This window comes from Columba livia, chromosome 1 (assembly GCF_036013475.1).
Source record: "Columba livia isolate bColLiv1 breed racing homer chromosome 1, bColLiv1.pat.W.v2, whole genome shotgun sequence".
Classification (NCBI taxonomy): domain Eukaryota; kingdom Metazoa; phylum Chordata; class Aves; order Columbiformes; family Columbidae; genus Columba; species Columba livia.
The window spans coordinates 105,705,605-105,730,919 of record NC_088602.1 but is presented as its reverse complement, the minus strand read 5'-3'; the positions used below and the strand labels follow the sequence as shown (position 1 = coordinate 105,730,919).

General features: G+C 44.0%; 1 protein-coding gene across 3 annotated transcripts in view; it reads right to left on the bottom strand.

Moving 5' to 3' along the window:
• The window catches only part of PCYT1B (phosphate cytidylyltransferase 1B, choline), a 53,275-nt gene that overhangs the window by 6,295 nt on the left and 21,665 nt on the right, over positions 1-25,315 (bottom strand). For all 3 annotated transcript variants that reach the window (XM_021289298.2, XM_065070804.1, XM_065070803.1), the window contains exons 2-7: positions 17,599-17,698; positions 16,067-16,183; positions 13,452-13,603; positions 12,157-12,235; positions 4,947-5,089; positions 2,568-2,756 (exon numbers count right to left, since the gene is read on the bottom strand). In XM_021289298.2, coding sequence (XP_021144973.2) covers positions 2,568-2,756; positions 4,947-5,089; positions 12,157-12,235; positions 13,452-13,603; positions 16,067-16,183; positions 17,599-17,698 — 780 coding nt within the window. The remainder of the gene's footprint in view (positions 1-2,567; positions 2,757-4,946; positions 5,090-12,156; positions 12,236-13,451; positions 13,604-16,066; positions 16,184-17,598; positions 17,699-25,315) is intronic.

Here is a 25,315-nt window from a genome sequence, read left to right as displayed (position 1 = left end):
TTTTGTGGGTTACATGGCCCTTACTTTTAGAAAATTGATGCTAGCATAAGGCATGTTATAATAATTATTTATGAAGTAATAATAATAGCATATTAATGGCATGCAAATTACTGATCTAGGAATCTAGCATGCCCATAACCATTCCTGCACTTTTAATGTCAACATTAAGAACAACATCTAACTGTGATAAGGCAAATTAATGTTAATAATAGTTTTGACACTAATAGCAAGTTATCATTATTTTAAAAGTCTTTCCTGTTGCAAGGCTCAAACTGATTTTTAAAAAGCCGCAGCACCTCTCAGCTCGCTGTCACTGATGCTGTTCCTACAACACTGCAAGGAGGTTTCACTCTTGTTCTTAGCAAAGGCCTCTGTGATTGCACCAAATTTGCTGTTCCAGGGCTGGGACACTAACTCAGTAAACAGGAGGCCACCTCCAAAGACCTTTGCAGAGCAGCCTCTCTCTAATTGAACTGGGTGAAATGTTTCATCAGCAAAGGGTTTTTGAAAATATCACCAGTGTGCAGTGTTGAGTGGGTAGAGCCAGGGAATGGGACTGAGGCTTTGAAGTTATTTTCCTGTCTCCACACAGCCAAACTCATCTCACCTCCTGTGGGCTTCATGTGCTCTGTTTGCATTAGTTTCATGTATTCAGCACCTATGGCCACAGGACCATCCCTCACGGGGAACACTCGCCAAGCTCTGTGGAGATTCACTTGCAGCAGAAGCTTTATGTGGATGTGGTCAATGCAGGTCAACCTGGGCTTTTCATCAGGAGACTTCACCCTGCTCTACTCCCCAAGGAAAATGATACTGTCTATGAACAGATTGCAAAATAAGCTGTTTGTATGGCTGGGACTGAGGTTATTCAGAGAACACCCACCTTTGCATGGGACAGACATAGCTGTAAGGAGATTATCAACATGTAGTCTCTGTTCTGAAGCCTTCACAGCCTAATTTTTGCCTTTCTCAAAAATGTGTGCTAATCAGCACGGCAAGCCATGGCAGAGGAGAGATGAGAACTCCACTAAGAGACAGGTTCTCTGTGCTTTGGTGGCACTGAGTGGTGAGGTGGCTGTGGTGTGGGCTACGTAATTCACCGGTGGTCTGTGAATCTTCCTGAGGATTTGTTCATGAACAAAAACTGTGCTGAGATCCTTTCAAGAGAAGGTGCTGTTCACCATGGGAAGCTGTTCAGGTATGAACTGATAAGTGACCTGAGAGAATATTATGTCTGTGTTGGCTCTTTCAAAATATTCCAATAGTATCTGCTTCATGCTACTCCTAAACTGTTTTTTTTCTTCTGGCTTGCTGCCTCTATTGATATTTTGCCTCAAACTGTGATCCATGAGCAGTTAAAGCCCTGCACAAGCCTCCTGCAAAGGGTTTGCTTTCAAGTGAGGAGGGAGCAGCCTGCCAGCCTGCGTGCTGCCGTCTGAAAATGTTCCTCTGAAGCGTCCTGCTGTTCTGCAGGATTATTTGACAAGCTCTTACTCTGCTCCTGTCCGTTCAGCTTGCGCTGCTTGCTGCTCTCCTCCCTGCTTGCTCGCGTTTCCTCACACTGAGAACTAGCTTTGCTTGGAGCTTGCAACCAGCAGCATAACATCCGAAATGATGCCTGTACTGGAGGGTCTGGCTCTCACCAGAACCCAGCTGTGTGGAGAGCATGCTGGAAAAGGGCTGACTCCCAACAGGAAGGTCTAGGAAGGCCTGTTCAAACAAATGGTAACTTTTCCCTTCAAATTAAACTTTGCTACCGGTTTCAGTCTGGCGAAGGGAATTAAGTACAAGAAAAAAAAGCTTCTCAAGGTTTGGCAAGCTAATAGAAATGAAAGATGGGGGCCAGGACTCTTTTGGGAATCTGAAGTGTCACCAGCTCACCACTCAATGACTTTGGCTTGAGCAGGTAAGGCCCTGGGGTTTCACCCCAGAAGGACGCTGTTACAGAGCCCCAGCTGCCTTTCCAAGGCACCTGGGGACCTCTGGTAAATGTGCTTTGTGGAGCCAGCACGTACTGAGGAGAGCTTTGAAAGGGCTGCAGTTACACCTGAGTGTTCCCTGTGGTCAGACAGGCCTGGCCACTCGACATGTAAAATCTTTTCTTGGAACTTTAAACCAGAAAATTGTCAGCTTATGCTGCTGGGTACAGAGCATGAAGAGAACTTTTGAAAAACTTTTCAGGGGTCCTGTTTCCTTCCCTCACGACCTCCAGTGTGTAGTTCCTCTCTGATGTCTGTGTGATCTTATTCAGTGCTAATGGGGAGCACAGATGGTATGAGCCTGTTTGCTCTTGTGTTGCTATTATGCAGCTCTACTGAATGTGGTGTCACATTCAGCATCACACCTGTGCAAAAGGCAGAAATTATCCCACAGAAGCAACAGCCAGAAGCGGCAAATCCCCCTCCTGCAGCATTGGCACACATTATTGGGTTCAGCAAGCGGGTTTGGTGTTATCCTACTGTGCTGGCTTTCAAAACAGAGACTGTAGCCAAAGCATCTGCTCTCTACCTGTGTTACAGGGGAGAAATAAAAACCACTCAGACTTCCTGGAATGGCAAAATACCTACCCAGGCTCCATCAGGTCCAAACAGCTCTAAAAAGTTGCCAATAAATTCCCTGGACTTTTCTTCCCATTTCTGAATGAGGTCATGGCTCTTCTCTTCCACCTTGTAAACAAATTCTTTTGATTTTTCCTCCACATTCTTGACTTTTTCTTTCATTTTGTCCACTTGGTTTTGAAAGCGGTATTTCTTCTCCTGTTTAAAAGTGTGGACAGAGATTAATATATAGGGACTTGGAAATAATTAGCCTCTGACAGATGAGAAGAAGAAAAAAAATGCATTAATGTATCCTAATATATATGACATTGGTTAACTATTCCCACGTTATTTTTATAAATGCAAAGTTAACATTTGTGGAACGAATTGCAGAAGGTACATATGGAAAATACTGTCTTGTGTGATTACTTTGTTTAATCCACCACATTAATCTTTCCATACTGAATGCACTTTGAAAATTACATTGATCTTCTGAAGGATACAAGTGAGGAATTAACAGCTCAAACTTTGCAGTAAGCAAAAGGCAAATCTTCCTGGGTTTTCTAGCAAATGCAGCCCACTGCTGACTTTACAGCCTGGATGTTATCTCGGACCAAAAATGTCTCTTTGGTTGGATTTCTGCAGAGCAGAAGGAAGATTCCCTTCACCTCCGAGCCTGGCTAATATAGGAGCTTGTGGCTGCAACAAAAATGTGCACAGGCCAGTGGCTTGTGGCCAACAAACTTGACAGAAGAGAGAGCAAACTCCCAATTGCCAAGTCACACAGCAAAAGAGAGGGATGGAGAAGGTAATGTTTGGGGGTCAATGTTGGGCCACGCTTCTAAAATACTTCAGGGTTAAAGGGCTTTTGTCTTTAAATGCTTATGTGTTTTGCAAACATACAGGACACCCAGCGCTGTGCCCTTGAAGGTGGAACGTGTCAGCAGAAGCACAGATCACTATTGGCTTTTAATTTCCTGTGAGCTTCATTTAATAGGCACATTAATGTGCTCTTAAAACAAATACTGTTTAGTGCTGAGATGGACTTTATTCAAGCGCATGAAGAACAGTCTTTGCAGACCATGAGGCCAAAAAAAATCCTCAGGGTCCAAAGAAACCAAACTCACTTTTCACCTAACGGGTGACCAAGCCTTTCTTTAACAAGGAAACCAGAGCTCTTCTGTCTTGGCAAAATTCTGTTTTGCTTTGGTTTTTATTGTTTTTGAAACACAAACAGCCTCTAGTGCAAATTAGTATTTCTGCATTTAAATTACTATAAGCTAAATAACCAAATGCCAGGAGGAACTTCAGGATACATCAGTGTCTTGAAACCGGGGGAAGCATACCTTAAGCAACAATATCTTAACCTCAGAGCTGCTACAGGATAAATCTGAGAACCCCCAAAGGCATACAGCATGCTTTAATTTAAGGGATATTTGCAATAGTGATACTTCTGGGTGGAGTACTTAAAAGCAGGATTTTTTAGAGGTATAGAGGGCTGAAAAAAAAGCACAGTGAATTAAATATTTATTCCCTGTGATCTGTGATTTATCTATGAAACTTCAAAATAAGAAACAAGTAAACAAAACCCTCATGAAATGACACAATTCAGTCCTTCACAAAGGGGTTTTCCAGCTGTAGGGTAGGAGGGTGGGAAGTCTTCTGTGAGCCAGCTCAAACACATGGAAGATTTCAGTTTTGCAGGTCATTTCAAGGCCTTAAGTTATGACTTGAAACAGCAAATAAAGGAAAGTAAACTTTCATTTCTGTTAAGTGTTTAGCTCCTCACTGGAGGGTACAGTGCAGTTCTGTATGTAGTAGCTGAGTAATTTGAGCCATCCTTTCCAATGGTCCTCTTGCCCTGCCTGTTGTGGCTTCTGGTCTCTTCAGCATCATTTGTGTATGAGCTTCCTAACACAGGGCCTTGTTTTTAAAAACTATTTTAGCTTTCTCTAGTAAACTTAGTGCTCAGCTTGCTTTTTTTTTTTTTTTTTTTTTTTTTAATCTTGTCACATTGTAGAGAAAGTTTGGGCATCAAAATCTTTGCTCTCTGTGCTGCCTTCCCACAGTGGGAATAAAGGAAGAAATCGTGTCTTGAGTGAGAGGCTGAGAAGCCTCCAGGGGAATGAGGGGTGGGCTCCTTCCTAGCGTGTCATTAAGTCGCCTACTGCTCAAGGAGGAAGGGAGAGCAACAGCTTTGCTCCAAATGTGAAAGCATAAGATGGAAATGAAGCTGCTAATTAATAGGAGCAACTGAAACTACCATCAGATTACCAGTTTCTTTTAGATCAAGTTATTCCCAGCTATTTTAAAAGCAGCAGAAGGATGATATCATTTCTAAGCCTTTACGCTACATTCAAGGTCCTAGAAGAGAATGTCTCAGAAGCAATTGCAGATTGGTGTACTTACATTTATAAAACTAACATTCAGCTCTTTGGCGGTGTATCCTCGTTGGAGATTGCGCCGGGCATACACATCGTAGTCCCGTACGATCCTTGTGATGATATCCGATGTCGAGATACCTTCGGTTCTCTGTGTTGGTACAAACATTCCTGAGCAAAGTGGGAAAAGAAAGCCTGCTGAGAAAGCATGGCAGGACCAGGCACTGCAGCAAGTAGCTGAGGATGAACATAGAAATGCTTCACCAGAGGTAAGAGACTTGCAGTTCTGCCTTCCCTATTCCCAGTTCTTTCCTGCTGTTCTTGTGTGAGCTTAGGGAAGATGCTAGGTTGCTGTACCACTCATTTTTTCTCAAGTCTTCAGAAAGGCTAAGACTTGTGCTCTTCACAAGGTCAGTTGTGATGTAAAACTTATTATAAAATCATAGAATGTCCTGAGTTGGAAGGAACCCACAAGGGTGTCCTGGTTTTGTTAAAAACAAGACCAGTTCTCTTTTAGTGAATTGTTCCTTTCAGCTAAGTTCTTCTAAGTACCTTCTAAGTAACTGCACTTTTCTGAATTTAGCTACATGTTTGTTGGACACTGTTCCCCAGAGCTGATAAGGGTGACCAGTAGAATGCAGAAGAAGCCCCATGTTTAGATTTATTGCTGTAACGACCAAGACGACTGATAAGATTCCACACATCACATAACTGAGAGGGGCGTATTTGCAAGGAGGGGAGAACAGGTGACTAAAACTGGCCAGCTGAGTATTCCATCCCACATGCATCATACACCCTACAAAAGAGGGAGATCTTACTCTCTTCAACCATGGCTGGCATCTGAAGAGGACCCTGCCTGTCGTACCTGCATCCCTGAATCCAGTTTCTGGTTTGCTGTGAAGTCCCGCCCAGGACTTCTGGGTGCCTGCCTTGCAGCTGCTGGAGCCACAACAGCTCCCAGTTCTGCCACCGCTGGAGTGATGCCAACTCCATATCAGGCAAAGCTGCTCTACCCCAGGACATTCAAGATTGGCTTTGTATATTTTGTATATTTTCTCTCTTTATTAGTAGCATTAGTAAAGCCTTTTAAACCTTTCCAACTTGAAGCCTCTCTTCCTTTTTCCCTCTTATCACTTTTTCCTATCTAAGGAGAGGGTGGGGGTGGGATTAACAGAGAGCATCTGCCATGGTTTATTGTCACCTTGCTTTAAACCTTGACAAAGGATCATCAAGTCCAGCTCCTGTCCCTGCATATGACAACCCCATGTTGTTAACACCATGTGTCTGAGGGCGTTGTCCAGTCTCTTCTTGAACACTGTCAGGCTTGGGGCCGTGACACCTCCCTGGGGAGCCTGTTCCAGTGCTCCACCACCCTCTGGGGGAAGAACCTTTTCCTCATGTCCAACCTAAACCTGCCCTGGCACATTTCCTGCCATTCCCTTGGGTTTTGTCACTGATCACAAGAGAGAAGAGCTCAGCACCTGCACCTCCTCCTCCCCTTGTGAGGAAGCTGTAGCTGCCATGAGGTCTCCCCTCATAGAATCACAGAATCATTTTGGTTGGAATAGACACTCAAGATCACCAAGTTCAACTACAACTTAGCTCTAGCACTAAAACATGTCCTTAAGGACGTACAGATCTGTACGTCTTCAGGGATGATGACTCCACCATTTTCCAGTGCTTCACAACCCTCTCTGTGAATAAATGTTTCCTAATATCAAATCTGAACCTGTCCTGGTACAACTTGAGGCCATTTCCTCTCATCCTATCACTCGCTACTTTGGAGAAGAGACCAACTCCCTCCATCCTACAACCTCCTTTCAGGTAGTTGTAGACAGCAACAAGGTCTCCCCTCAGCCTCCTTTTCTCCAGGCCAAACAGCCCCAGTTCTCTCAGCTGCTCCTCATCAGACTTGTGCTCCAGACCCTTCACCAGCTTCGTTGCCCTTCTCTGAACTCTCTCCAGCACCTCAGTGTCTTTCTTGTAGTGAGGGGCCCAAAATTGAACACAGGATTTGAGGTAGGGGCTCACCAGCACTGAGTACAGTGTCCTCAGTCCCCTCTTCTTCAGGTGGAAAAAAACAAGTGACTTTAGCTGCTCCTCACACGGTTTCCCCTCCAAACCCTTCACCAACTTTGTAGCCCTCTTCTGGACACTCTCCAGTAGCTTTATATCCTTTTTATCCTGTGACACCCAGAACTGCACACAGTGCTCCAGGTGAAGCTTTGAGTGTCAGGGGCTCCCAAGCCAGGCAGGCTAAACCTTGCAGCTGTGGCAACTCACTGAGCAGTTCCTTCCATAAAAGCAGCCCTTATTTAATGTCAGGTAAGGCAGCAGGGGTGTTGGCTTCCACTCCTGCTGCTGAAAGGCCATTTGCTGCTCTCCTACATATTTCCACTCTCCACTCCTGTGCTGCAAGAACTGATGGTCTTTGTTATACTATGACAGACCAGCCTCTGGCCTTTGCCAAAACCAGGAAGTGCCTTCAGGTAAAAGATGTGTAACAATAACTGGAAAACACCCGGGAGGTGCTGGTAGCTTGTAGTAGGAAGGTGAAGCCTAGTGGTGGTGTGAACAAACACCGGTATACCATGGGCACTGAGGCTATCAGTCACCAAAGCCCCCATTTCATGTCCACCTGGCCATGTCAGTGGCTGCATAACCACCCTCCCTGCTCTGACAGATCAGTCCCTAAGAAAACTGGTCTTTTATTAATCCTGCTTGTATTTTCCTCATCACAGCTGAGGTATATATTGCTTTTGAATTGCTCTGCATCCAGACAGGATCACAGTATCACAGTATGTTTGGGCAAAAGTAGGCAGGTGAACACAAACAGAGCAATAGAAAAGTGGCTATGAGAATAGCAGTCACAGAATGTTAGGGACTGGAAGGGACCTCAAAAGATCATCTAGTCCAATCCCCCTGCTGGAGCAGGAACGCCTAGGTGAGGTTGCACAGGAACATGTCCAGGCAGGTTTTGAATGTCTCCAGAGAAGGAGACTCCACAACCTCCCTGGGCAGCCTGTTCCAGTGCTCTGTCACCCTCACTGAGAAGTATTTTCTCAAATTTAAGTGGAACCTCTTGTGTTCCAGCTTGATCCCATTACCCCTTGTGTCAGGGATTGGCTCAAGGAGTGTGGACATGAGTCCATCGAGCAACTGTACAAGCAGAGCCCATTTTAGTTGACATAAGTAGGCCTTAGTTAGCTTGTCTATTAGGCCGTGGGAAAGGGGGAACGGAAAAGTACTAACTAAGGCAGGGTCAGGATATCCTTGAAGAGATAAGAGTCAGAAGAATGCGGGATGCGCATAGCTAGCTAAACCCAAGTAGGTGGAGTAAGTAAATGTAACCTTTTAGTGCTTAGCCTATTAGATAGAGACAAGTATGCATAATTATGGTATTTGGTATAAATGTACGCTATCTCGGGCAATAAAGTTGAATCATGCTTTATCACTCACATTGAGTCGGCCTGCATGTTTTCCTCAGCCGCGTACTCGCACCCTTGTCCTATCATTGTTTGCCACCAAGAAGAGCCTGGCTCCATCCTCGTGGCACTCACCCTTTATATATTTATAAACATTAATAAGGTCACCCCTCAGTCTCCTCTTCTCCAAACTAAAAAGACCCAGCTCCCTCAGCCTTTCTTCATAAGGGAGGTGCTCCACTCCCTTCATCATCTTCGTTGCTGGACTCTCTCCATCAGTTCCCTGTCCTTCTTGAACTGAGGGGCCCAGAACTGGACACAATATTCCAGATGTGGTCTCACCAGGGCGGAGTAGAGGGGAAGGAGGACCTCTCTCGATCTACTAACCACCCCCCTTCTAATACACCCCAGGATGCCATTGGCCTTCCTGGCCACAAGGGCACAGTGCTGGCTCATGGTCATCCTGTTGTCCACCAGGACCCCCAGGTCCCTTTCCCCTACACTGCTTTCTAATAGGTCATTCCCCAGCCTATACTGGAACCTGGAGTTGCTCCTGCCCAGATGCAGGACTCTACACTTTCCCTTGTTAAATTTCATCAGGTTATTCCCCGCCCAACTCTCCAGCCTGTCCAGGTCCCACTGGATGGCAGCACAGCCTTCTGGTGTGTCAGCCACCCCTCCCAGCTTAGTGTCACCAGCAAACTTGCTGAGAGTACACTCAATTCCCTCGTCCAAATCATTAATGAATATATTGAATAATACTGGCCCCAGCACTGACCCCTGAGGCACTCCACTAGATACTGGCCTCCAACTGGACTCCGCACCATTGACTATCACTCTCTGGCTTCTCTCCTTAAGCCAGTTTGCAACCCACCTCACTACTCTATTGTCTAGACCACACCTCCTCAACTTAGCTGTGAGGATGCTGTGGGAGACTGTGTCAAACGCTTTGCTGAAGTCAAGGTAGACCACATCCACCCCTCTGCCATCATCCATCCACTTTGTTACATTCTCATAAAAGGCTATGAGGTTGGTCAAGCATGACTTACCCTTGGTAAAGCCATGCTGACTGCCCCTAATAACCCTCTTATCCTTGATATGCCTTGAGATGGCACCAAGGATAAGCTGTTCCATTACTTTCCCAGGGACAGAGGTGAGGCTGACCGGTCTATAACTACCCGGGTCCTCCCTCCTGCCCTTTTTGAAGACTGGAGTGACATTTGCTTTCCTCCAATCCTTGGGCACCTCCCCCGTTTCCCAAGGCTTGGCAAAGATGATGGAGAGCGGTCCAGCAATGACTTCAGCCAGCTCCCTCAGCACCCGCGGATGCATCCCATCTGGACCCATGGATTTATGGATGTCCAGACTACTTAATTGCTCCCTAACCCAGTCCTCATTGACTAAAGCAAACTCCTCCATTGACCTGGCTTCATCCGGGGTCTCAGGGGTACATGATCTCTTGAACTGCTCTTGCAAGTCACAAAGGCAATAATATAATAGCAGAATGCTAGCACACCTTGGTTTAGCAGTTATTTAGGGCTACAAAAATCACTACTATCACTTATACATAATTACAACAGCAAGCTGCTGATGAGAGAGAGCTGTGAGATAAGTCTGGAAATGGTTTTGCAAAAAAAGTACTGCTTTGTCTTGAAAGAGTGCTATAGCTACTGGCAAATTAATCCTACTTGATGTAGGCAGGCATTGCTAGCTAATTTCATGGGGTTAGAGAAAGATCTGGAGAAGGAATCAAGAAGCTTAGCAGCCTCTTGTGACTAAATGCTATGTGATATTTTTTCTTTCTGATCTCTAATTAATACTCTGCTAAGAAATAGATTATTTTAATCACAAGCAGAGAGGTTTCCCTGATCATGCTTTTTCAGGCTTGCAGCAGTCAGGAAATTATTTTTGGAAAAAGCGAAACTCACTTTTGAGCCAGAAGCCTTTATAGATAGCAGCTACAAGAATACATTAACAAAAGCCAAACCCTACCCTTGCTAAGCCAAAAGCTTAATTGTTTTCAAATAGATACACAAAGCCATGTATGAGAACATTACCTTTAGTCATTGATTTAGTTTTCATTTGCTTCATGTGATTCATGTTTTCCACACTAATTGTTCACAGATGTGCAGAGGTTTAGTCAGTGCACCGTGACCCAGCTCACCATTATCCATATGCCCACCCACCCACAGCAGGGAGTGGGGAAATGGGAGCCCACGGGCATCGACGCAAGGGGCTCCACAGTTCCCATCTGCTTCTCTCCTCCCCAGCAACCTGATGTGGGAAAATGGGAGTACTGGAACAAAGGAAAATGCACAAGTGCATCCACAGCATTGGTCTATTTAAATCAAAACGCCCTAGGAGAAAAGGGAAATTCATTATCATAGTAATGCTGTTCTGGAGTGTTGGGACTATTACAGCACTAGATCACAAAACTCTTCACAAATAAGGTAACATTATTCCCAGTTTATAGGTAACGAAATTCAACCAGACAAGACTGAAGTCACTTCTCCAGCATCTCGCAGTGAGAGACACGGACAGACCACAAGTCTCTGAAGCTGTACGTCCATACTCTGGTCTGCAAGCAGTTTGAATTTCTCATCAGGACGTGTGCACTGCACCCATGCCCAACAACAGCAGAGAAGGACATGCCAGGTCTGGGCACTCTCCAGCTCAGGCTGGTAATGATGCTGTGACACCAAGGGCTCCTGTCACAATGTCCTGTGCACTCAGCACCTTATAGAAGAATGGCAAAGTAGCTGTCTGGCCAGCACATATGCTGTGTGTTCCTCAGTGACCTGTCCTTACCAGAGGTACATTTGTTACACTGCCTAGTGAAGTAAGTTAGTTCTGGTTCTGAAACTGTAGAACAGCAGTTCCCAAAGGAGGATTGTGAGTCTGACGCCACAGTGAGGTTTACAAGTGGAAAAAGATCAAGAACTGCTGCTGTAAAAGCTTATTCTTTCAACTCAGGTCAATACCTAGTCTGCTGTTGTCATTGTATAGCTTGAGAAGGTCACTTCGCACAACAAATTACCATCAGGCAGCTTTGCTCTGGAATTTTTTTAAGCCTCCAACAAACATGTTTATGTGGACTAGGAAGAGGATGGATCTGCCAGGGTCCAAAGCATCTCCAGGGAACAGGAGAAGAAAGGTGTGATCAGTTCACTGTGTTTGGATAGCTGCCACTGGCCAACAGTAGCTAAACATCATCTCCTCAGATTTAATTCATCTTCCTCAAACTAAAGTGATACAAATTCCTGATTACTTCAGTATGTTTGTGTTCAGTGTGTAATATGGTAGTCAACCAAACTGTTAAATGGCCATAGCAAATCGATTACTCTGTTACAGATTTAAACTCTCTGCCAGTGCAGTAAAAAGAGCCCTTAGTGCAAATCGGAAGTGGATCTAAATGGTTCCTGAAGGCTGCCCATGCTTGCCCCTATTCAGGACTGGGCTGTGTCAAGCAGTCAACAGCTTGTGTTTATCGACATACCACCAAAGCTGGCTGGGCTTTTGTGGGAAATAAACTAATTTTCAACCATTCAAAGCTCTTAGTCAAGCACCATAAAATTGTTTTAAAAACCCAGATGGGACTCTTTTGTGACAGTTTAGAATGGTTTCCTGGGGGCTGGGCAGGAATTCAGCCAAAGTGAATCTTTCTGCTGAAGTCACCAGTACCTACTGTTAGGGTGTAAGAGAACATGATATTATCTCTACTGCTTCTGTCTCAGCAGTTGTGGTCAAAAGGCAGTAAAAGAATTTGAGCTGAGGCTCAAAAGGAAGGTGCTAAAAATGTAAAGTTGCTCTTACCTGCCTCCTTTATGTGTTTATATACATCATCCGAGCCAGCGGAGGAGTACGGGATGTCATCATGGGCTACAAAGTCAATCTGCCAGTGAACAGAAGAAGAATCACATGCCACCATCACTGAATTTTGGTTCAGTGGGGGGTCGTTGTGGAGGATCATCTCTTTTCTCGACTTCAGCTGAATTGCTTTGGACATTCTCATCCTAAAGCCATCACCTAGAATATTGCACTAGATTTAGGCCTACAGCTGCTGCGTTGTACGATCAATTATGAAAGAACAGAAAGCTTGTCCCCAGAAGCACTGCCATTAACACGTCACTCTGACTGGATCTTTATGATATTCTGTATAAAACCTAGGACAGCCATTCCTGCTTTTATTGCTACTGGAAGAGCTAAGCCAAGTGGCAAAGCCTTGACTTTCAAAACCGTGGAGGCAGGATTATTGATTCTACCTCCTTTGGGCTGTGCATATGCACATATACATGCTGTCCATTCATCACTCAAGGATGTGGACACTAAAATAAATCCTCATTAACTGTGCTTTTTTTAAGATTTATATGTATTGCAAGACAGTCAATAGCACATAAGCAATTATATTCTGCCTTTTAGAGGACACATGACATTTTTATGTATTTCTTGCCAATTATTGCACCTGTTGACATTCATAAGTACCAAGCCTTTAATTCAGACCTTTAGCTGGGCCTTAGTCACTATGTGATAACTTTCCTGGTTCTTGAGCTCCTTTCCTATATCTCAATTTATGGCTGATTCTTCTGTGTTACTTTATCATTCAAAAATCCCACTACAGAAATCATCCTAGCATACTGAGAAAAAAATGGCAAGACATATATAACATTTTCTGATGAAGACTGGGGCCAGAAATGTTGTGTACCTAATTTAAGTGACTGGAATTAACTGAATTAAATAATTTACTCCAGCTAGTAGAATTTAACAGATTGCTGTTTACAGAATTATAGAATTATCATAGAATAATTTGGGTTGGAAGGGACCTTCAGAGGTCATCTAGTCCAACCTCCCTGCAATGAGCAGGGACATCTTCAGCTAGATCAGGTTGCTCAGAGCCCCGTCCAGCCTGGCCTGGAATGTCTCCAGGGATGGGGCATCTACCACCTCTCTGGGAAACGGGCCAGTGTTTCACCACCCTCATTGTAAAAAATTTCTTCCTTATATCTAGTCTGAATCTCCCCTTTTGTAGTTTAAAACAATTACCCAACTGTAATGAGTTTATTCTCTGTTGTTCTATACAGGAGAAGGGAGGGATAAGGGGAGAAACGTACCTTATGTTTTTCAAGGAACTCAGGTGTCAGTGTCCAGGGTGCATCTCTGATGACTTCATCCACATAGCGACAGTGTCTGAGAGCTTCATATCGCTCATTTTCATTCATCACAGTGAAGCCTTTGAATTTATGAGTTAAATCATCACTGCAAACTAAAATATGGAAGTGTCAACAAATTGCTACACACTTAGTAGAATTAGCATGACCAGCCGTTATATATTTCCTGATAATTCCATTAAGCACTTAGTTATTAGATTAGCTAATTTTGGGGTGCTCCAGGGCACCTAAGAGTTCTATTCAAGGGTTCGCAGGTACAACCATAGACTTCTGAGAGGTCTTTCCATTTCTGGAGCTGCAGCCACAGCCCAGCTGAGGTATTGTAGGACATCTCAGGTGGTACAGTATGCACACATTGAGGCAACTCAATCCCAGTGTAAGTGCGGATTTCAAGGGCTGTAAATCATCAGGGGTTATGGCCAATGCTTTAAAAACAAATAAAAAGTGTAGTGTCGTCAGTCACAGAGTGCCCGCAAACTTAATGTATCACAAAATAGTTGAGGTGGGAAGGCACCACGGGACATCACCTAATTCATCCCTTACCACCCCCCTAGCAGGGTCAACTAAAGCAGGTTGCTCAGGACCACGTCCAGTTGAGTTTCTGAAGATGGAGACCCCTCAGCCTCTCTGGGCCTCCTGTTCCTGCTTTTTGTTCTTGTGTCTCTAAATCACAGCAGAACAGTTTCTCACTGAATAAACACTGATAGAAAACAAGTCATGGCATATTTTATAGGAATCTGTCTCTGAGTTTAGCTTTGAGATCAGCAGGTTTCATAGAAAGAGAAGGAAGTCTTGTGCCATGTTCAAATGGGAAACGGCAGGAGGAAGCTCCACAGAAAGGACTGGGAGAAGCAGTACACTCTAGTGGAGCGAGCACATCCAAAATCCTGCATCTTTAAGTCTGCATGTACAAATACTTTGCCACATTGCTTTAAAAATGAGGGGAAGCAACGCCCATGTTACCGAAGGACTATGAAAATCAGGTATTATCTTTCTACCCACATAACGTTGTGTAAAACACAGTGGCCTGTCCCCACAACCATAACTCTATCAAATATCATAGCTACAATAGTCCCTTCCCATGGAAACATGTGAGATCCGTTTATCACTGAGTTGACAGTGGTTGTTCTTCACCACAGGTCAGACCTGTGCCTTTGGATCTTACTTGTCTGTGACACTGGGAGAAATAGTCAATGTACTTGACAAATGATAAATGCAACAATATTAATTTTGCAAGGAAATGAGAGCAGCTCTACAGCTGCTGCTTCTTTCTAAGTTGAAAACATCAACCTATCAGGCAAGGTGCTGGCAAAGATGCAGTCTTTTTTTGAGATCTAAAATGGATGTTCTTGCTGTGATGGTTGTTAAGGACCTTTAAAGTAGGAAAAATATAGGAAGGCTTAGATAGCCCTGGAGTTCATGCAAAATTCAAAGCCAGATGATAATATACATATGAATTTCAGCTAGTGAAATGCTAGTCTATCCTATTATGTCATTTTTGATGCCTGCTGACAAGAAATTTAATGGAGATTAAAGCATTTTCAGTAGAAAGATCCTTTCTGAGATTGTATTTACATTTATTTACAAGCTTTATGTCATCTTAAGTCTACCCGCTCCTGAAAGAAAGGGTCTACTAAAATTATTGGAAAATAGTAATTTTTGCTTTAATTCTGTAGAAAGGTTTGATTTTATTTTTTGATCACTCTTTATTCATGCACAGTGCAGACACAATATCTCTGTAACTCCTTTTGATTCTGTCATCCTGCTCTAATAATTGATTTGAGAATGTATAAATGTCTATTAAAAAAAAAAAGCACCAAAAACAACACAAAGAACAACCCACACACAAAAAACAAACACACAAAAAACCCCAAACACCCTTAGCTCCAAGTAGTTGTCTTCACACCGAGAAATAGAAGGGATTGGTTGTGGTGCCCACAAAGACACATGACACCAGTGCTTTTGCAGCACAAATTGTATGTGGGTGTGGAAAGGTGTCCATTTTTTAAGCATGCTAAGACACGGTGCCTTCCTGGGAAAAGGTGCTGATGAGTGCTGGCTGCTTTGTCCTTCACTCCAAAAATAAAGGCCGGGTTTAGCTTCTCTGCTGATGTTGAAGGCTGGGTCTGCACACACAGCGCTGACCTGGCAGCCAGGGGCCATGGGCTGTGCCCGGCTGGTGGAGGGACCAAGGAGCCAGAAATAAATGAGCAGCTGATCTCATTCGCTCATCTCCATCTTTGAACAATTTTGAGTGAATAACTGAAAAAGGTAAATTATTCATATGGAGCTATTCTAAGCTCAGAGTCATGCAGGCACCTGCTTTAACTAGAATGGGAATTGTGCCTGCGCTGCTGAGGGCAGAATTTGACTTTTACTTTAATTGATGCAATTGTAAGACATAATTCAAGACAAATCACCTATAGAAAGGCCCCCAGAGTGAAAGCAGCATTCAAAGTCATAGTGTATAAGCAGCTGGGTGTGCGAGCACAGCAATAATCCTCTGATACTGAAGCATAGAAGCAAAAATTCAGCACAATAAATAACTCAGATCTTACCTCCTACTAATAAGTAGCTATTTGGGAATAGAGTTTTGGCTTGCATAAGAGCTCTAGCATGGCCAGAGTGGAAGAGGTCAAATATCCCATCTGCATACACTCTGACAGGTCTGTCAACTGCAGAGAAAGAAACACAACAGTGATTTTTCAGACCCAACGCAAGTTGCACTTAATTCTACTGGACAGTTTTTTGTTCCCAGACCAGGTGATTGCAGAGATTTACCCCAGTTATGATATTCAAAAGCACCACGGGTGAACTTGCAGTGTTTGTCCTAATCATTACTTGTTCTTCTCTCTACTCTCTGCTGTTTTCTTGCAGACGTAGCCTATTTATCATCGTCCATCATCCTTGTATTTTAATTTGGCAAAAACATCATCTTCCTGACTCATTCGGAGTTCCACCATATGTCTTGTTCTTTTCTCTCTGCCTTTCTAGTCAGTTCTGCCTTCTGGATTTTTTTCCATTTTTTCCTTATTTTTTCCATCATCTCCCTTTTCTGCCCCCCGTGTTTGTGACTTCCTTTTTTCCACAGCTTACTGCTGTAAAGACGTATTGCTTACCACTTCCACATAAACCTTTCACTTCCCTTTTTTCATACTTCCCCCAAGCTCTTTCTCTAATGAGCCTATAATTTATTTTTCTCACCATCCTCCTGCTATCACCCTTATAACTCTGTGCTTTCCATACGACATCTTCAGCAGCAGTCTCCAGATAGAAGAAGGACTTGATTTACCAAACGACACACCAGACAGCTGTGCCACCTCCAAGCAAAATAACAGTGGAGATAAGAGCAACAGAGCTTCAACCTCCATGGAATGTGCTTTGGTGCCACAGAGAGATGTCTCCATTGTCAGGACATCCAAGGGTCCATGGGAGAACACTGTTCTTAGCAGAGCTGATTGGAAAGCTGGGGCTTACCCCTATAAAGTGTACCTACTTTGAAAGCTTATTTCAAAGAAGTAAAATAAGTAAACAGAAGTTTTTAAAAATAATCTCTTGGAAGTTAGGGGGCCTAAAGTATATATTTGGGACTTTATGTCAAATCATTTTGTTTCCCGAGCCAAATCAAATGTCTGAATAAAGAGTTCAGAAATCGGCCATGATTTCTTTGCAAAGGGTACATGGCCTTTAGGGTCACTTCAGGTCTGATGTGATCAAAAAAATGTGGGTGAAACAAGAGGTTTTCCAGCATACAGAGGCAGTATGGGAAGAGAAACGAGGAGGCAGCCACTGCACAATACAATTTTCAGGCTGGCTGGAGTGGGCTGGCAAGCCTTCCTTCCAACCAACACAGAGACATCTACTAAAACATCCAACTCTAACTTCAAATGTTTTCTCTTGTTGTTTCTCTAACATCAGATAATGACCCTGTAGCTGCTGGTTTCTTCCCCAATACCTGATAGCCCCAGATAACAGGATGGCCTTCGTGCCTCCAGGTGGAAGGCATAAGCGAGGATTGACAGATGTTTGTGAGGAAGAGTCTGTGCCTCAGGAGCGCCCAGGGTGCTGCTGATGGAACCTCTACACATACCTGGTGTTCCCAGACGGGCTTGCGCAATGGTTAACTTCTCATGGGGGGCTCGGCACTGGCAGCTTGTTTCATCTGCAAATGGAGCAGGCGCTGTCAGAGTCTGGAAGAGGGGAAAAAAAGACAATTTGTTTCTTCCATTGAGTAGTTAAAAAAGAACCATTTAACTGTGGCAGGATGCTGTAACCAGGCTTAATGCTGGTTTGTTCTCTGGGGATTTTTGCTTTTTGGTCACCTCTGAGCACAATCCACACAAGGTAAAACAATGAGGAAAATAAAGCTTTCCAAACACATCACACAGCCTATTTCTTTGTCTCTGTTTAGAAGCTCAGGCATTTTTGAGGTGGGTGCAGGTACTTTTTTTTCTGTTTGCAGGGCAACATCAGGTTTGATGGTCCAAGCAGCTTAATCCTTGGTTTGGTTTCAAGGACTCCAAAGGCCCAAGATGCAAGATATATTCTGCTACCTGTAAATAACAGCTGGAAGAACTAATTGGGATTTAGAAAGCTGCAAATGAGCCACCTCTTCACAAGCACCAGTTCCTCCCACTAACATCCAGTATAGATAACTGGGCCTACAGGTTGTCTTGTTGTGCTTTTAATCAGCATCTTGTACAATTTTGAGGAGCCATTCAGAATAAAAGCAAGAATGCAACCACTTAAATTTGAAAAAAAACTTCTTCTCAGTAAGGGTGACAGAGCACTGGAACAGGCTGCCCAGGGGGGTTGTGGAGTCTCCTTCTCTGGAGACATTCAAAACCCGCCTGGACATGTTCCTGTGCAACCTCACCTAGGCGTTCCTGCTCCAGCAGGGGGATTGGACTAGACGATCTTTTGAGGTCCCTTCCAATCCCAAACATACTGTGATACTGTGATACTGTGATACTGTGATACTGTGATAGAAGTCCCACCTAGCTGGAGATAACTGAGCTGCAACTCCTTCCTCTGGTCTGACACATACTGTATAAATTCTCTGTCTGTTGTCAGAGCACCACAAGGTTACTTGCTTTGAAGGGCTTATAACCCAAACAGAGAGAGTGCAGATGTGTGAAGAATGATGTGGCATTATCTGTCAGGAAACCTGATTACAAAAATTGCATTTTCTGCCCATGCCTACGTAGGAAGTTATCAGGCATTAGCGCCTCAGATATTTATTATCTGCCATATGGTCTGATATGAAAAAACATGCTTCTACTGCTCTTGTTTCACAGAAACAGCAAACTACTGTAAGATGAGTTTTGGTTTTGTGAGATGAGGTGGTAGTTGAGACAAGCTGAAGGAAATCTATCACTTACTTTGCCTCCACCATGATTTATCTGGGACCTCATGGCCTTGCAGCTGTAGCCTGGTTGGGTTTTGACAGTGACCATGGGCAGTTGTCATGACAGCTGGATCACCTGTGGTTGGTCATAACAGAATCTTTCCCTTTACACTATTTTTCAGTTTTTATATGCTGAATGCTTACTCACTGAGCATTTATTTTCTTTACCGTCCCTGAGACACTTGAAGACATGTCAAGCCTAATTGCTACTGACCTCTGGGCTCATGGGCCTGTTGCATGGAAAGCTCAGAGGACAGCAATAAAACAGCAACAAAGACTTAAGGATGCATATCCAGCTCTTTCTGCTGATTTACTATCCATTTTGTTTACTGAAAGCACTAAATTTTTATGTCAATTTATTTTTTTCTCCTTCCATTTTTATTTCCTTTGTTTTTTTGGTAATTTCAAATGTTGCAGGAAATCATCATCATCATCAGTATCTTTGTGATGAAAATCACAGCATCTCTGCAGAGACAAGGTTAAAAATGGAGAAACTATGTCCAAGTCCAAGTTTCTGTCCGGGTTTCATGGACGGGAACTGTTCATCCGACCACCCACACTGCACATCATAGAGCATTACACATAATCATACCGTGCCAGCTCCTTCCTTTATTTTCTAAATACTGTCTTTTTGCTTACAGCTTTGCGATCGCTGTGGGCTAACCTGTCTTTTTATCTCCAAGCAAGGTCAGGTTATGCGGCAGCCCATACAGTCTGGTTCCCGCTGGGATAAAGAGGAAGGCAGAAAAGTTAAAACAATAATGGCTTGGTCTGAGGCCTGCAATGGGTAATCAGATCCGAGTTTGGCAGAGGCTGTTTCCTTGGAGATTATTTGAAGAAAACAGACCTGGTTTGCAGCAAGATTATCTTCTTTCCCCCCCTAGGCAAACACAGCGGTTCTTTTTATCTAGGTAAACACCTTTGCAACACCAAGATTTTTCTCTGTGTCTCTGCTCAATGGAGAACCACCTCTATTAGCTTCCCACTGGTCCAGCTTTTTTAAACACTCACATTAGAGCTTAGCTTATGGCTGATGGCTCAGAACCAGACTTGTCAATATTTCTGTTACTCTGTGATGTCTCAGCCACTGGATATGAAAATACATTAAAAAGATAGATTAAAATTGGCAATATTCTATCAAAGCCACATGGAAAAATGCATAAATACCATGTGCTGACAGATCAAGTGAAATACAGCAACAGCTTCCCAATGAGTATCCAATATTATTTCATTTTATCTGGCCTAGAAAAAAAGCTGCTGAGCTTAACAAAAACATGAATAAAATAAATTTAGACCATTGGGTTTGCATACTATAGCATAAGATAAAATATTTCAAGAAATTATTAAAAAACAGAAGTGATTTATCAAACCTCTCTCAGTTTATATACAATTACTTACAGTTGCTCCAGTTTCTTGTCAGTAATAACTAGAATTGGGAGAAGAGAGCAAGTAATTTATATAGCAACTTTTTCTTTTCAGTTAATGCATTAAAGTACTTTTGGAAGTTTGCTATACTTTTGCCAATAATCAGATGGCTTGACAAAGACTTTTTGCAAATGTACTTCTGTCTTTCTCTGACAGATTTTTCCCTTCATCTGTGCCTTCATTATTTTCTAAGCATTTACATTTTGTGATTAGTCAAGCAAGTCAAATTAGCCTCATATTTTGGACCTAGGTAAGCCGTTTGAGATCTGCATCATCCTGTAGCGGGATGTTCTATGGCCAAAAGTGTGAGTTTAGTGATGGATTATCTCATTCTGTTTGTTCAGCACATGACTCCTCTTCCAGACACGACTTATCTTCCAGGCAGATGGGGAGGAAGCTGCTTCCCGTAGTCCGAGGGGAATGAAGAAAGATTTCAAGGTCTTGGGACGGTTGGTGAAAGAGTCTGGAACACAAGTTATTTTCTCTTCCCTCCTTCCATTTTTAGGTGACAACGTGGGACAGAATAGAAGAATTCAGTCTATAAACAATTGGCTACAAGACTGGTGCTACAGGCAAGGCTTTGGTTTCTTTGATAACAGCTGGTTTTACAAGACACAAGTCCAGACAGTGATACGTGGGAAAGGTTTATCTCACAGGAGCAAAAGGATGCTGGGACAGGAATTAGCAGGGGTCATTTGGAGAGCTATAACTAGACTCGAAGGGGGATGGTGTTGTAGCTGGGCTTGTCCCAGTGGGGCAGCATTCTACAGTTGATGAAGGCTGGGACGCCTCCCATCCCCCTAGGGTGAAATCAGTGTGCTTGGCTCACTCCCTGAAATGCCTGTACACCAATGCACGCTGCATGGGGAATAAGCAAGAGGAGTTAGAAACCTGTGTTCAGGCAGGAGATCATGACCTGGTGACAACTACGGAGACATGGTGGGACAGCTCACATGACTGGAATGTGGTCATGGATGGTTATGTGCTTCTCAGCAAAGACAGGCCAGCCAGGTGTGGTGATAGAGTTGCTCTTTATATTACAAGCAACTACAATGTATTTAGTACTGTTCAGGCACGGATGAGGAGCGAGTTGAGAGTCTACGGGTGAGAAATAAGGGGCAGGCTGGCAGGAGTGATACTGTTCTGAGTGTCTATTACAGGCCACCAGATAAGGATGAGGAAGTTGATGAGGCAGCTTCTACAGGCAGGTGAGAGCAGCCTCACAGTCACAGGCCCTGGTTGTTTTGGGGGATTTTAACTTCCCTGATGTTTGCTGGAAGGACTACTCAGACAGCCAGACACAGTCCAGGAGGTTCCTTCAGTGCCTTGACGGTGACTTTCTGATGCAAATGGTGGAGGAGCCAACTGGGAGAGGTGCACTGCTGGACCTCATCCTCACTAACAAGGAGGATCTGGTTGAAGCAGTAAAGGCTGAGGGCTGCCTTGGTTGCAGCGACCATTAAATGGTGGAGTTCAGGATCTCCTGTGTCAGGAACAGAATACGTAGCAGGATCACAACCTTGGACTGCAATAGGGCCAACTTTGGCCTTTTCAAGCAATTGCTGGGGGAAATCCCATGGGCAAGGGTATTGAATGTAAAGGGGCCCAAAACAGTTGGTTAGTGTTCAGGCACTGTTTCTACCAGGCTCAAGATCAGAGCACCCCAACACGTAGGAAGTCAAGAAGGGAGACAGGAGACCTGCGTGGTTAAACAGGGAACTGCTGGGTAAGCTCAAGTGGAAGAGGAGAGTTTACAGATCATGGAAGCAGGGGCTGGCCACTTGGGAAGAATATAAGGCTGTTATCAGAGGATGTAGGGAGGCAACTAGGAAAGCTAAGGCCTCCTTAGAATTAAAACTGGCAAGAGGGGTCAAGGACAACAGAAAGAGCTTTTTCAAATACGTGGCAGATAAAACTAACACCAGAGGCAATGTAGGCCCACTGATGAATGGGGTGGGTGCCCTGGTGACAGAAGATACAGAGAAGGCAGAGTTACCGAATGCCTTCTTTGTCTCTGTCTACTCTGCTGGAGGCTGTCCTGAGGAGCCTTATATCCCTGAGGCCCCAGAGGAAGTCAGGAAAATGGAGGAGTTTGCCTTGGTTGATTAGAACTGGGTTAGGGAGCAATTATGCAGTTTGGAGATCCATAAATCCATGGGTCCAGATGGGATGCACCCGTGGGTGCTGAGGGAGCTGGCTGAGGTGATTGCTGGACCACTCTCCATCATCTTTGCCAAGTCTTGGGAAACAGGAGAGGTGCCTGAGGACTGGAGGAAAGCAAATGTCACTCCATTCTTCAAAAAGGGCGAGAAGGAGGACCCGGGTAATTATAGACCGGTCAGCCTCACCTCCATCCCCGAAAAGGTGATGGAACAACTTATCCTTGGTGCCATCTCAAGGCATATCAAGAATAAGAGGGTCATTAGGGGTAGCCAGCATGGCTTCACCAAGGGGGAGTCATGTTTAACCAACCTCATAGCCTTTTATGAGGACATAACCAGGTGGATAGATGACAGCAAAGCAGTGGATGTGGTCTATCTTGACTTCAGTAAAGCATTTGACACAGCCTCTCACAGCATTCTTGCTGCTAAACTGAGGAACTGTGGACTGGATGATCAGGTAGTGAGGTGGACTGTGAACTGGCTGAAGGGAAGAAGCCAGAGAGTTGTGGTCAGTGGGGCAGACTCTAGTTGGAGGCCTGTATCTAGTGGGGTCACTCAAGGGTCAGTACTGGGACCAGTACTATTCAATATATTCCTCAGTGACTTGGATGAGGCAATAGAGTGCACTGTCAGCAAGTTTGCTGATGACAGGAAGCTGGGAGGAGTGGCTGACACGCCAGCAGGCTGTGCTGCCATCCAGCGAGACCTGGACAGGCTGGAGAGTTGAGTGGGGAAAAATTTAATGGAATATAACAAGGGCAAGTGTAGAGTATTGCATCTGGGTAGGAAGAACGCCAGGTTCCAGTATAAGTTGGGGAACGACCTATTAGAGAGCAGTGTAGGGGAAAGGGACCTGGGGGTCCTGGTGGACAGCAGGATGACCATGAGCCAGCACTGTGCCCTTGTGGCCAGGAAGGCCAATGGCATCCTGGGGTGGATTACAAGGGGGGTGGTTAGTAGATCGAGAGAGGTTCTCCTTCCCCTCTACTCCGCCCTGGTGAGACCACATCTGGAATATTGTGTCCAGTTCTGGGCTCCTCAGTTCAAGAAGGACAGGGAACTGCTGGAGAGGGTACAGCGCAGGGCAACAAAGATGATGAAGGGAGTGGAGCATCTCCCATATGAGGAAAGGCTGAGGGACCTGGGTCTCTTTAGCTTGGAGAAGAGGAGGCTGAGGGGTGACCTCATTAATGTTTATACATATGTAAAGGGTGAGTGTCACAAGGATGGAGCCAGGCTCTTCTCAGTGACAATCAATGGTAGGACGAGGAGCAATGCGTACAAACTGGAACACAGGAGGTTCCACTTAAATATGAGAAGAAACCTCTTCTCAGTGAGGGTAACAGAACACTGGAACAGGCTGCCCAGAGGGGTTGTGGAGTCTCCTTCTCTGGACACATTCAAAACCCTCCTGGACTCATTCCTGTGTAACTTCATCTAGGTGTTCCTGCTCCAGCAGGGGAATTGGACTAGATGATCTTTCCAGTCCCTAACATTCTGTGATTCTGTGTGATTCCTTCTTGTACTATTTGATATTCTTGTACTGGAAGCTTCAGTAAATTAATCTGCAGTCACTGATTCACTGCATCCCGTGATTTCATAGTCCTCTGGTTTTTCTCCTCTCAGTCACCTTTTCCAGGCCGAAGAGCTTTACCTCATTCATTTGTTCCTTATGTGGAAGCTGGTCCACACCTTTGGTTATTTTTGTTGCCCTTCCCTGTTAACTGCAAGGTTGCTTATACAATGTTTGAACTGATAACTTTTCCAATTTCCAGAGCTTTAACAGGTAGGGACAGAAAATTATTTACATGGTGCCAACACTTTGCTGTTATCTTCAATGACATGAGCACCTTATAGCCAGTGTCAGCAGGGAGACCTTTCATTTAAGCAGTCCAAATGCCACATCATTACTGTATTATTAATATGTGGTGTCTAGAGAAAGCCTGTTACATGTCACCAATGGAGAAATCATTGTAATATTAGGACTCATTACTGACATTTATTTCAGAAATGTTAAAAAACTCCTGCAATGCAAGTCCTATTTCCTGGGAATGAAGACATCGCATTCAATTATAATTAAATTTACTTCCTCAAAATGCAAAAACATCATGTCCAATAACCCTAGCATATCCGAAGCAACTCATTCAATTACAAGTTTAAACATCTACATTATCACAAATTTGCAAAATAACCAAATGGTGCTCAATACGCTTCAGGAAATTAATAGATGGGAGGTGAGTAAAGGGGGGGCTTCCTAGAAAATACCTCTCAGCTCCATTTGCATCCAGTAACATCTTTGTAACCCCCAACTATACTTAGTGAGACAGTAGCCCAGAGAGGAGAGCACAGTGTGATAAGGGGATATTATACTTTATGACAAAACCCTACATGACAGCTAAAAGCAGCTTATTTTCAGGTGTATCTCATTGCTGCCTTTTTATTATCACTCTTCATAGTCTCTTAAGCTACCGTAGCCGTTTAACTAGGCTGCTAGTCAGCTGACAAACATTCATAGCTTGTGTTTCCAATGGATTTAAAGGAAAGTGGTAAGTAATTTGTAGAGGAACTGAAATAACAGGACAAAAGCACTAGTAGCTCCCCACCCTCTCTTTTCTTTACAGTCTGTAATAAGAATAATTAATTGTGTTATTGTTTGTTTGGGGTTTTTTTCTGTTTGGTTATGTTTTGGGTATTTTACATAGCACCAAGGAAGACAGAAATATTTTGGAAAAGGGGAAGACAGATCCATCTATGCCATTTTAACTCTGCCTGCAGGGTAACTGCATGCAACATGTGCTAATGGAAGGAGTTAC